The sequence below is a fragment of the Cnephaeus nilssonii genome (genome assembly GCF_951640355.1).
Source record: "Cnephaeus nilssonii genome assembly, chromosome: 21".
NCBI classification, from domain to species: domain Eukaryota; kingdom Metazoa; phylum Chordata; class Mammalia; order Chiroptera; family Vespertilionidae; genus Cnephaeus; species Cnephaeus nilssonii.
This window is the reverse complement of record NC_137092.1, coordinates 22,447,789-22,459,367: the sequence shown is the minus strand read 5'-3', so window position 1 is coordinate 22,459,367 and position 11,579 is coordinate 22,447,789. Positions and strand designations below refer to the sequence as shown.

At 52.0% G+C, this 11,579-nt stretch overlaps 1 protein-coding gene and 1 long non-coding RNA gene across 2 annotated transcripts; one reads left to right on the top strand and one right to left on the bottom strand.

Moving 5' to 3' along the window:
- Positions 1-1,013: 1,013 nt before the first annotated feature.
- Positions 1,014-11,205, bottom strand: TOR3A (torsin family 3 member A). The gene is made up of 6 exons (XM_079761028.1): positions 10,612-11,205; positions 9,621-9,734; positions 8,752-9,017; positions 7,125-7,303; positions 2,169-2,293; positions 1,014-1,780 (listed from the first exon to the last, which is right to left on the bottom strand). The coding sequence occupies exons 1-6, from the start codon at positions 10,907-10,909 to the stop codon at positions 1,530-1,532; spliced, it is 1,233 nt and encodes a 410-aa protein (XP_079617154.1). The 5' UTR covers positions 10,910-11,205; the 3' UTR covers positions 1,014-1,529.
- Positions 1,150-7,110, top strand: LOC307093178. The gene is made up of 3 exons (XR_013812930.1): positions 1,150-1,270; positions 2,340-2,435; positions 2,964-7,110. It is a non-coding gene; the product is annotated as an uncharacterized lncRNA (long non-coding RNA).
- Positions 11,206-11,579: the final 374 nt, after the last annotated feature.

The following is an 11,579-nucleotide window of genomic DNA, read 5'->3' as shown; positions in this document are numbered from 1 at the left end:
TATTATTCTGTTACCCGAGCACTTGATCAGTATTAACCAATTTAATCCTCACAGCATCCCTATGAGGTAAGTACAGTTGTGCTCACTTTTATAAAAGTGGAAACCAAGATTATACTGGGGTTAATAGCTTTCCTGTCATCGCACAGTGGAATGTGGCGCAAGGCACTCGGGCCCCAGTGAAGTGTTCAGAACCACTGACTTGCGCTGTTTGTCTTGGTTCCCGGGCTGTAAGAGGTTTAGACCTATGGTTATGACATCAGACATGGCTGGCCAGTGCTGAAAGGATGTCAGCTGTGTCTCAAACCTGAAGCTATAGAATGTACCTCTTACAATGTGTATTGCAGTTTAGAGCTGGGTATTAAGAGGATCGGGTGGCCTGCACATCACTCCCCAGATGCTCTAGCCCAGTGGTCGGCAAACTGCGGCTCGCGAGCCGCAGTTTGCCACTCTGTTGACTAATGAGTTTGCCGACCACTGCTCTAGCCTGAGACAGTGAAAACACCAGCCCCCATCTAACCGGTGCTGTTAGGTCGTTTACTTTTGTCCCATGAGTTTACTGGGGACCTGCTGCGGCTCGGGCTCGGTGCTCCCTAACCAGGAGGCAGCTATTGGAGTGAGGGAGACAGAAGTCTGCCACTTCCCCCGGGCTCGGTGAGGGCTTTAAATCAGAGGCGACACTTGAGGTGATGACCGTGACCTGTGTGTAATTCAGAAGTGTGTGGGGAGAAATGTGAGCACTCGTCAGTGTCTAGGGCACAGTGTACATGTGGCCACTCAGTCCTCAAAAATGACTTTTCTCTTCAAAGCTGGGAGCATGGGAGTGACATTTTCTTATATAAGAGCACTATGAAGGAAGCTTTTTCAGTGCGAAGTTGAAGTAAACCGGCAGAACAGACACCTGGTGTCAGCTTGGTGAGTCCCCGCATTCGCTGTCCCCACCCGCGTTACCTGGCATCTGGAATTTGGCTGAGTGAACAGGATTACTAGGTCCCATTAAGAAAGTAGGCTGAAGGTTTTAGAAAAATAGAAAACTTTAATTTTTACATATGGCACAGTGATGTCAAGGCCCTTAACTTTAAAAATATTTTTTTAACCTGCAGAGCAGAACAAATCTCAGCCTATACTGACATTTTAAAAACATTACTCTGTGTACCTATATTTTCCAGCCCGAGGCTCTTCCCTGCTGTGGTCACAGATACAAGCTGCTCAGCTTCCCTCTGAGAGTAAGGACGACAACATGAAAGCCGGCCCCACCCCCCACCTGCCACGGGTAAGAACTCCTTTTCCCTTCCTGTCACGGAGAATCCTGCAGCCTCAGGCCCCACACCCAAGTCCAAGCAGCTGCAGGCAAGAGCAGAGATGCTAAGAAGCCCCTGGGATGTGTTTCTCTAGCACCTGGCCCACATTTTGGAATGTGGCTCTGGCTTCTGATTTAAGGCCTTCCTTTCATACACCACTTGTGTTAGTGAGTGCTGGGCATCTGCTGACCCCAGGGTCCTGTTAGGCAGCTTCAGGTTTTCATCTTGCTCTCAAGGCAGGAAATAGTTAATTCTCTGGGAAACAGATTTGCATCCCTGAGAAGAAAAGAATTGTTCCTCTTTGGGGACATACACCATCATCTTGGCAATTTCGTCCAGTGCCTCTTCTGTATACAGGAGCTCCTGGCTCAGGAAAGCATCACGTGCACACAGCCTCACGTGGTGGTACTCCAGCGGCAGGAAGGGGACAAAGAAGTCAATCAAGTTTTCCTTCACAAGGCGGCTGTGGCCAAAGCCACTGTCTGAAATTAAGACCACAGTTATGTGGGAATCTGAACTCAACTGGAGTGAGAGGTGTCCTGACCCTAAGGCCTGGGCAAGGTTTGCTCTTAAGGCCACTCCCGGAGGGCTGTCTGAAGTATCAAGCACTATCTGCTCTGGAAAGAGGGACGCGGCAGAAGGTAGAGCCACCTTCCCTCTGACTGGAGGCCTAGCCCCAGGGTCCACAGGCCACTGCCAGTATCTCCAGGGCAAACAGCTCAAAGCATTTTCAGAAAATGAGTTCAGCTTTCTTGGCACTTTTCTTGTGCCTCCCTGAAGTTGATGAGATGATCACAGGGTGTGTCCTGTGGTCCTGAGTGCCCTGTCGGCCTCAAAAGCACACATTCGAACCTGGTGGGAGTCAGTTACCTGTGGACGCCACAATCTCAGCCTGGAGGCCGGACTCCAAGTGTTCCATCGTGATATCTTCCCGGGACCATCCAGCCTTGAGCAGACCCAGGACCACCTCATTGATGACATTGCCTCCAAGGTTACTAAAAGAGACAGGAGCTTGTTAACCGATTTCATCTTTATATTTAGGTTTCAAGTGGACGACTTGACACTGAGGCCACTGCCCTGGAAGAATGGAAGCTGAGGTCCGGGGCCTCCTCCAGGAGATCTTGTCACAATGCAAAGGTCTGTACAGAAGAGACATGGTCCTGCCTTGCTCCCTTTTGACAAACACAGACTGCGGGGTGCCAGGAACCTAGAGGTGGGGTGCTGTGGTTCTCTCCGTTGACTTCCATGTGTATGTGATTCCAGGACAGTGTGGCAAGTGCTAACGTAGGAGACAACTTCAGAGGGAGGGTAAGCTTAGGAGGCACAACTCGGAGGGGCCCGTGACTGAAGGCTGTGAGAGTGAGAGAAAGGTCATTAAAGAAAACACCTGTTTGCCTTGAGCTGCCTCGTCCCAACAGAAGTGGACTGTAGAAGGATGGAGACATGTGCCTATGAGATCATTAGGCAACTAGAATTTCAGGTCTGAAGCACAGGGAAGAGGACTGGGTTAGAGAGATGAAGGAGGAAAAGGGTAAGAAATCTTAGTGCCACCACCAGGGATGCTAGGAAGGGGGAGGGACCCCTGGAGTTGGCAGTGCTGCTTCCTTCGCTCCCCCCCCTCGGGCGTCTGCAGCTCCCAAACAAACCGGGCTCTCCCTTTCCCAGGCTCTCCTCAGGGAGCTCCCGGTACATCAACTCAAGTGTCTTCGTGTGAGTGCGGCCTGTGGGCCAGGCTCCGGGGCACAGAGAAGAAGCTGACCATCTAGCCAAGTGACCCAGTGCCTCCTTGCCCAGCTGGAGCCTGGCAGCAGCAAGGGGAGTCCCTATCCCGTTGCACAAGTTCAGCTGCACGTAGGGAAGCTTCTGCCCCAAGGCCTGCCAGGGAGGTCATCTCTGCACACGCAAATGGCCGCACTTGCGTCAGCTGAGGTAAGAACTGCCCACAGATTGCCCCATCAAGGGCAAGAGGGGGCATGTGTAGGACTCGCTTACTCAGCCCCAGGAGCACAGATTCCAGTGGCTTCCCCCTTTCTCCCAGAACCATCTACCTGACACTAAGTTTCTGGAGAGCAGGAGCTTAGCCTATTTATGTGACCACCGTGTATAGCACATAGCAGGTGCTCAGTGGGTATTTCTGTCTGCACCTTTGTCTCCACTTCCCCTCCGAATTTCTCCTCTTTTGTCCTGCAGCCATCATCTCACTCACCACGACATAACCTGGGCGCCGGCACCAACCTTTAGAGGTTGCCTTCCTCATCCTCCCAGGTCACCGGCTGACGGGGGTCTGAAGGGGCACGGTCACCTCTAGAGACTAGCCCTGGCTCTGGGGTAGGACAACATGTAATCTCACCAGCCCTCAGAGCCCAAAGGCCTTTTCGGAACACTAATCTTTGAATCTTAGTTTCTGCATTTGTAAAGTGAGAGACTAGACAATTTAAGATACCCTCCTTAGGCTCCACACAGTCAACATACGTGCATTTGTTTCTTCCCTGGGCACAAGTCCTTTCTTTCTCTTCTTTTCCTGACAACAGTGCAGGGAGAACAGCCATTAATGTCCCTCTTTTCTTTACAGCAGTGAGAAGTGGACAGTCCCTTTGCTCTTGGGAGTTCCAAGGTCCTGCCTGTGGCCATGGAGCCTTCCATGCTTATAGAAGAGGTGGCAGCATTCAGTGTGAGTGTTCTGGCCCAGAAGACTCGGCTCTGAGGCAGTCTAGGCCTCCACACCCTACATGTCCTGTTTCAACCACCACCTCAACTCTAACAGCAGCTTTAGGAAATTTTTCAGGATGAAACTGCTGAGTTGTTCACACTAGAAGTTTGAATCAGCTAGAGGAGTCCTTACCACACATTCTAGAAATCAAACCCAGAAACTCGTTAAAGAGAAAAACCAGAGTCACTGTGCTGAAAGCCTCATGGCACCAAGCCTGGACGTCTCTGGTCAGTACACTGACCTCATCTGTCACACAGGCCCTCTTCTATCACCAGCGGAAGCTGGCCTTGTCAGAAACAGTCCTTCCTTTTGCCTATAAAAAGCTTCCCGTTGTCCAGCTTCTCAGAGCATTTCTATTTACTAGATGGGATGCTGCCTGATTCAGGAACCACTTAATAAAGCCTATTAGCTCTTCAAATTTATTCGATTGAAGTTTTATTCTTTAAAAGATTCAAATACATGTCTTTCCCTACCCATCACTAAATAACTGAAAATCTTCAAGGTTTAAAGCAGGCATCCTCAAACTATGGCCCGCGGGCCACATGCGGGTGTTTTTGCCGTTTTGTTTTTTTACTTCAAAATAAGGTATGTGCATAGGAATTTGTTCATAGTTTTTTTTTAAACTATAGTCCGGCCCTCCAACGGTCTGAGGGACAGTGAACTGGCCCCCTGTTTAAAAAGTTTGAGGACCCCTGGTTTAAAGGGTGGCAACCTTGCTGACCCTTGGGTGGTGGTACCTAGCCCCCCTGTCACAGGTGTGGTGTCCTCCTCCCTGAGGGCGCCTTTTCCCTGCCCTGCCTCCACCATTCATGGTCCGTCTGGGTCACTGGAGAGGGGACGAGGGGATATAGAGACCAAAATACGACAATGGCAAACATCTGTTAGAGATACAGCAGGGTCACCTTAGGAAATCCTGGCACAGGTGCTGAGAACTGGGCCGAGCCCATGTGGAGGAACAGTCAGCTGCAGCCACAAGGCAGAATTGGCTCAGGTGAAGTGAGAGGAAGGAGAAGCTATGCACAAAAGTGAGCGAGAATCACGAGCTGGTCACCAGCATCCTTCCATGGGGGAAGGACTGGTGTCTGCAGCAGTAGTTCAGAGGGTCCCCTGGACTCCCCCACCTGACAGGGTTTAGGTAGAAAAGCTGTAAGGAGCCTCTAGGCTGCCTCAGAAGGTGGTCAGTAACACAGAGCCGATCATATCAGCAAATCTTCCTGCTTTTCTCTTAAAACCACCTTGGTTGGCCTCCTGCCCTCCACAGTGCACTATAGTTAGTGTCTCATAAACCTTTCTTACAGACTAGGAAGGACTTCCCATCAATGCATCGAAATCACAACTGTTTAAACTGGTCTCATCTTGTGGGTCCACAGTGCAAGAGGATCTGCCCTCCACAGCTCATCCTTCACACTCTGCAAACCTGTATGCACCCTAAAGCTGGGGAAAATTCCCTAGCAAGCATGTACTAGCCTGGGGAGGGAACAACTGGTTTGTCTTCCACAGAGTGCAAGAAGCAGCTTGTGAAGCATTCAAGTTGGGCCAACAGGGACCCAGACTTCAACAGACCTTGGACAGTACATTCCCAGTTGGAGCCTCCATAAAATACGAGGGTTGGACAAGTTGAGTTCTAAGCCTGTTTTCAGCATAGCCTTTTCCAGAGCCTGGAGCACAGAGCACAAAACAGGCAAGGTCCTGTGTGGTGGGCTTGCAAATAGAGAGAGACAGAGCACTTCTCATCCAACACATCATCCCTGAATTTCAAGCCAGTAACTTCCTCTCATGATCAGAGAAGACAAAGACTTTCCAAGGATGGGGAGAGAATACACCATGTTGGAGTTAGTGGAAAACTACCCTTTGGGTCTACATTAAGAATTTTCCAAGGTAGTTTGTACTTGACTTTGAACTCATTTGCTGACTTGAATGCCCTACTAAGAGGGGAATTCCCAGTGTATGAGCTACATTTCAAACTATATTGCAAAGTTAAAGTAATCAAAACAGTGTGATAATGGCATAAAAACAGACCCATAGATCAATGGAATAGAACAGAAAACTCAAACCCACATGTATATGGTCAATATATGACAAAGGAACCAAGAATAAATAATGGGGGAAACAATCTATTCAATAAACAGTGCTGGGGAAACTGATAGTTACATGCAAAAAGATGAAACTAGACCACCATCTTATACCACACACAAGAATGGACTCGAAATGGATTAAATGCTTGAATGTAAGATGTGAAGCTCTAAAACTCCTAGGTGGTAAGCTCCTTAATATCGGTCTTGGCAATGATTTTTTTTGGATCTGACGCCAAAAACAAATACAACAAGCAAAAATAAGTGGGACTACATCAAACTAAAAAGCTTCTGTACAACAAAGGAAACCAACAAAAGGAAGAGGCAACCTACTGAATTGGAGAAAATACTTGAAAGCCATATATCTGATGGGTTAATATCCAAAATATATAGAGAACTTATAACTCAATAGCAAAAAAATACACATCCCAAACAAGCAGATTAAAAAATGGGCCGAGGATCTGAATAGATATTTTTCCAAAGAGGATATACCAGAGGATATACCAGTACACAAAAAGATGCTCAACATCACTAATCATCATGGAAGTGCACAGTGAAGATATCACCTCATACCTGTTAAAATGGCTGTTATCAAAAGGATGAGGTAAATGCTGGTGAGGATGTGGAGAAAAGTGAACCCTGTGTACTTGGTGGGATTGTGCAGACGGGGGGTATGAGGGGAACCCCACCATCCTGAGAACAATGGGGGAGGCTAGATGAGAGGCAGCTGCTCTTCCCCACGCCAGTCCCCAGAGTGAGTTTGTACTTAGCTGGCCATTGGGGGGAAGTGGGGACCACAGTCCTTCAGAAGTGTCCTGGGGGTAGAATCAGGGCAGGAGCCGGAGACAAGGCTACCCACCTGGTGGCGACACCCCAAGCAGCTAGGTTTCTATGTTCTCGACTGCAGTTGTATTGGTTTCCCTTGTGAAAAGGGTCTGCAGCCTAGGAGAGCACAGAAGCCCTCTACTGCTGCCTGGCACACACAGCACCTGGACAGAGTTCTTCCTCCCCTCGCCATCCCTCCTGTGTTCCCTCAGCCCTTACCTGAGAAAAAGGAAGATGGTTCTAGGGGACTCAGCCCTGTGGTTCTCCAGCACCTGGCGTTCCAGATGTGGCCCGAGGGCCTCCAGCAGTCCTGGGTGCAGCTTCTCAGCCTCATCAAAAATGAACAGGGTCTGGTGGCAATGCTCCTGCGTCTTCCTCACCTGTTCGGTCAGCTGCTCCTGCACAGTATACAGGGAGCAGCTGGGGACCCCTGGCGGCACAGAGGGCCCTGGAGAGGCGCCCTTTTACCCTGGTGAAGCATCTGCAGTGGATTGCCTAGGGCTGGGTTCTATCCTGGATATACCAACTTCAAACTGGTGGAGGTGGGGCTAGCCTGGGAAAGGGAGAAGGTGAGGAGGGCCTTGCCTGCTCTTGGTAACAGACTGCAGGCCCTGCTCCCTCCCCTCCAGGAAGAGGTCACAGAACTAACAGCCAACTCACCCTCCCCAAGGGGAAGGAATCAGGCCCTAATACCGGGATCATAGGTAGAGACAAGCTCAAGTGCCAGAGGCGGCCACAGTCCCATCTTGAACTTCCAGGAGCAGAGCTCCCACTGGGAAGGACCTATCTGGGTCTACTTGGCCTACTTGGAACTGGGGCTCCCCATTCAGGCAAGAATAGTCCTCAGTTGAAAAGATGCCGCTTTGTGGGGTTCACCAGATCAGGGCCAGCTCTGCCCCAGGGTGGGGTGTTTTAGCAGAGCCCATACTCACTGTCGCCTCTAGCCTTCCTGGATCCTGACTTCAGTGCCCTGTGATGAGATGTGCAGGGTGTGAGTGTGTGTGTGATGAGATGTGCAGGGTATGAGTGTGTACATGTCATTTTTCATGGTGAGGAAGCCACAGTCAAAGCCAGCTAGTTTTTCCGGGAAGGCCTGGCTGGCCAGCTGCCTGCCCTTAGGACAGTTCACCCTACCCTGCCCTCCGAGGCCACACTGAAACTGCCAAGTGACTCAGGCAAGCTCTCCTCCAATGCTTACCTAATCTTCCTAGGTTATCGCATTCCAAATATTGGACTGGAAAGCCAGAGACAGACACTCACCTCTGTCAGGCTGCAGTGGGGGTCATTGTCCAGCTTACTTTAAATACTACATCTCAATGGAAGAAACCCAAAATAACAGAGCAGCAAAGACAATTTTTGTCTCTCCACTTGTTGGGGGAAATCACTTAATATGATAGACTTATTTAAAAAAACAGGATATGCAACTTTCTGTCCACTCTCATGACAGTGACATCAAGCAGCATAGGGAAAGGCTTGCAGGAAGCACACCAAAATGCTAACTACTTGTGTCTGTGTGGGGAGGTCATGATAAAGCTTTTGCCTTCCTCTGTTCCACATTTCCTGCAACTTCCACTATCACAGGAAATTAACACACGGACTCTCTTTAAGCTCAGTGTCTGGCAGGTAAGGAGACAGCTCGGGACAAGTGGTGTGGAACATGTCAGTCCTCCACGTGTTCAGGGCTTCATCTGTGTGGAGTAGATGTTTCTGTGGGTTACAGGTTTTGTTGAAATGGACCCTGTCCCCCAAACCCCAACCTAGGCTTCTCCAGAGCCCATCCCCCAGCACAGAGGGCTGCGCCTCGGGCCGTCCAAGCCTCATTCCAGCCCCAGCACTGCCCGCTCACCTTGTACAGGTCCACATACTTGGGGTGAGGGAAGTGGATCATAGTGATGAACACCTTGACACAGTCACTCCTCAGCCCATCCCGGTACAGGTTCTCTGCCAGCAGCCGTGCCACGAAGTTCTTGCCTGTGCCAGACCAGCCGTGGAACGACAGAGCCAGGGCCTTGTCTGGCCGGGGCAGCTCCAAGTAGCTTCTCACTGTTGTCAGGACCAGCTCCCGGGCCAGATGCTGGCCGTGCAGTCGCACACTCAGGTCCGACTGTAGGCCTAGGGGTAGGAAAGAGGAGGCCACGGTGAGAGGTGCACACGGGTGCAGTCCCCACCAGGCTCAGCAACAGCCGAGAGTGAACACCTCTGAACATCGCTGAGGTGGGATCACGTTGGCCTCAGAACAAGCCCCTGGGCACACCTGGCAGCAGAAGGGACCCGAGGGCTATTTTCTGAAGAATTTGAGAAGTCACCATTGAACTTGGGGAGAGAATGGATTCATCCTTTCTGAAGGCCCCGAAGACCCTCAGAATGGTTGGGAGAGCCCTATCTGGAGGAGGAACCTCACACGCCATGCTCGCACAGTTGCTCCCACCTGGGAGTTTCAGAACTCCCTACATATTTCATGGAACACCCTCATTTTATTCATTTTAACTCAATTCAGCAAACACCTGTTGACAGTGTGTGCAGTCTTCTGGTAGGCTTTCCCTCCTCGCGGCCATGAGGCTGCAGGGTTTGGAGATGGGGGCCGTGGTGGGGACGAGAGCGAGTGCTGCCAGCTGGGGAAGGATGAGGAAAGGTTCTCTACACCTTAGCCATTTCCCCTGAACCGCCTCCCCTTCGCACAGATCTCTATCCCCTTAGAGGCATGCAAGGTCCAACCTGTGAAGTTGTTGGAGACCCTGCAGTCCCCATGGTCACAGCAATCCTGGAAGCTGCAGTACCACGTGGTCAGGATATCCAGGTACTGCTGGCCCAACAGGGGAAGGCTCCAGCCTGGAAAAGGAGGGGCTGTGAGAGACAGACAGCATGGGGCCCAGAGGGAGCCTGCCCGCCCTGCCCACCTAGTCCTTCCAGTCCTTTGCCCTCCCTCCAGAGCCACTCTCGCTGCTTTTCCCTGGGCCTCCCTTGTGCCTGGGTACGAGTGGACACCTCTAGCTTTGCTATTGATGCAGCTCCAGGAAAGTCTCGGTTGACTCAACAAACATGCCCTAGGCACTGTGCCAGGGTGGCAAGGAGCCCAGACCCTGCCTGCAAGCAGCTGGCCATCTAGTTGGGGACAGTCAGCTGGTGATCATCATTCTTCCTACTTGCTCTGGATTCCAAATCTGATCATAGCCAAACCAAAAGGCCTCTAAATTCTTTTGCCAAATGTCAATTTGAATATACCCAGCATTGGCAAAAACAAAAACCATACGCTGGAAATTAGAAGTCTTGGATCTAACAAAAGACGTTTAGAGCACCATTACAGTACTATTACCAGATCCAGAATTATTAACAGAGACCGAAAGAAGCCTGAGATCATCTGGTCCCAGTGACAGAATGGGACCGAGAACTCAGGTTGGGACTCCTAGCCCAGGCTCCACCTCCTTAAGCAAAGGAGGCGGAAAAGGGACTTGGGGTGTGTCCAAAGGGGACTTTAAGCCATCAAGGTGTGAGCTGTCTGGAGGAGTCAGTTACGAGCCACAAGAGGACGGCCAGGCCCATCCTCTAAGACGGCTGTACCTGGGGTGAGGGTGGCAGGGGTGAGGCCTCCTGGTCCTCCGGGGACTGGGCAGCACAGTAAAGATGGCTGCTAAGGCGCCTGCAGGGTGGTCCTGAGGTTGCTGGCCCCGGACAGTGCGCCCGGGCACATCTCACCCTCGGGTCTTACCTAGGGCCCCCGCGGGGGCCTCCTTGTCCAGCGAGCAGGTCTCGGGCCACACGCGGCAGCTGAAGAGCGCCCAGTACCGTCTGGAGAGGGCGCCGGCCGCCCTCACCCACTTGCGCAGGTCCCGGAAGGGGAAGGACGGCCAGGCTCGTCCTGAGCCGGGCTCCTCGGCCGCCTCTCCAGGCCCAGCCGGGTCGTGAAGCTCCAGTGCGCCCGCCAGGGGCGGCGGCGGCGGCAGCAGCAGCAGCAGCAGCAGCAGCAGGACCCTGAGCGAGAGCTGGCTCCGCAGGCCGCGAGGCATATCCGGCTGAGCTCCCGCTGCTCCCGCTCAGCTTTGTCAAGTCCGGGCTCCCGGAATCCACAGGCACCCGAGCTTCCCTTCCAAGGCTGAATCCAGGTCGGCTGGCTGGAGATCGGAGTTGCCACAGGAACTGCGGCCCCACGTGACCCGGGGCGAGGCGGTGCCCCAAACCGAAACCTAGGCTGGGCCCAGAGCAAGCACCGCCCATCCCAGGGGCGGGCGTCCAGGCGGCGGTCTATTCTGAGCTGATTGTGGCTACAAGGGTGAAGTGGAAACGGCCCCTGTCATCACCCTGCTATTCCTTTCAGGCAGCTCTGGGGGCCCATTGAGGCCTACCGAATATGGGCACCCTCTGTGCCCTGCCGGTGTCAGATCAACTTTCTGCCAATCTGTTAGAGGAAACCGGAGCACCCACTCACCCAGAGGCAGAGGCTGGGTTGGCCGGCAGGTCAGCTGCGTGGAGAGGAGGCCCTGAGAGGGAGAAGGGGCCTGGCCCCTCCACGAAGGGGAACCTGGCAGCTGGTCACATCAGCACGAGCAAAAGGAAGCTGTGGGCTCCCATCTGGAGATGTGGGTTTTGGAAACTCCCAGAGTCATGGGGAAATCATAAGGTCTCATGTGCATGTAATCAGATCTCATTAAAAAGAAACACTGTATGACACTTTCGTGG

Excerpts from the sequence above, each read along its gene's own strand:
- TOR3A (XM_079761028.1), bottom strand. The coding sequence starts at position 10,909 with ATGCCTCGCGGCCTGCGGAGCCAGCTCTCGCTCAGGGTCCTGCTGCTG. Across the intron at positions 2,294-7,124 it reads ACCATCTTCCTTTTTCTCAG|TAACCTTGGAGGCAATGTCA; the intron begins GTAAGGGCTGAG and ends TGTCTCTTTTAG. Across the intron at positions 1,781-2,168 it reads TGAGATTGTGGCGTCCACAG|ACAGTGGCTTTGGCCACAGC; the intron begins GTAACTGACTCC and ends TCTTAATTTCAG.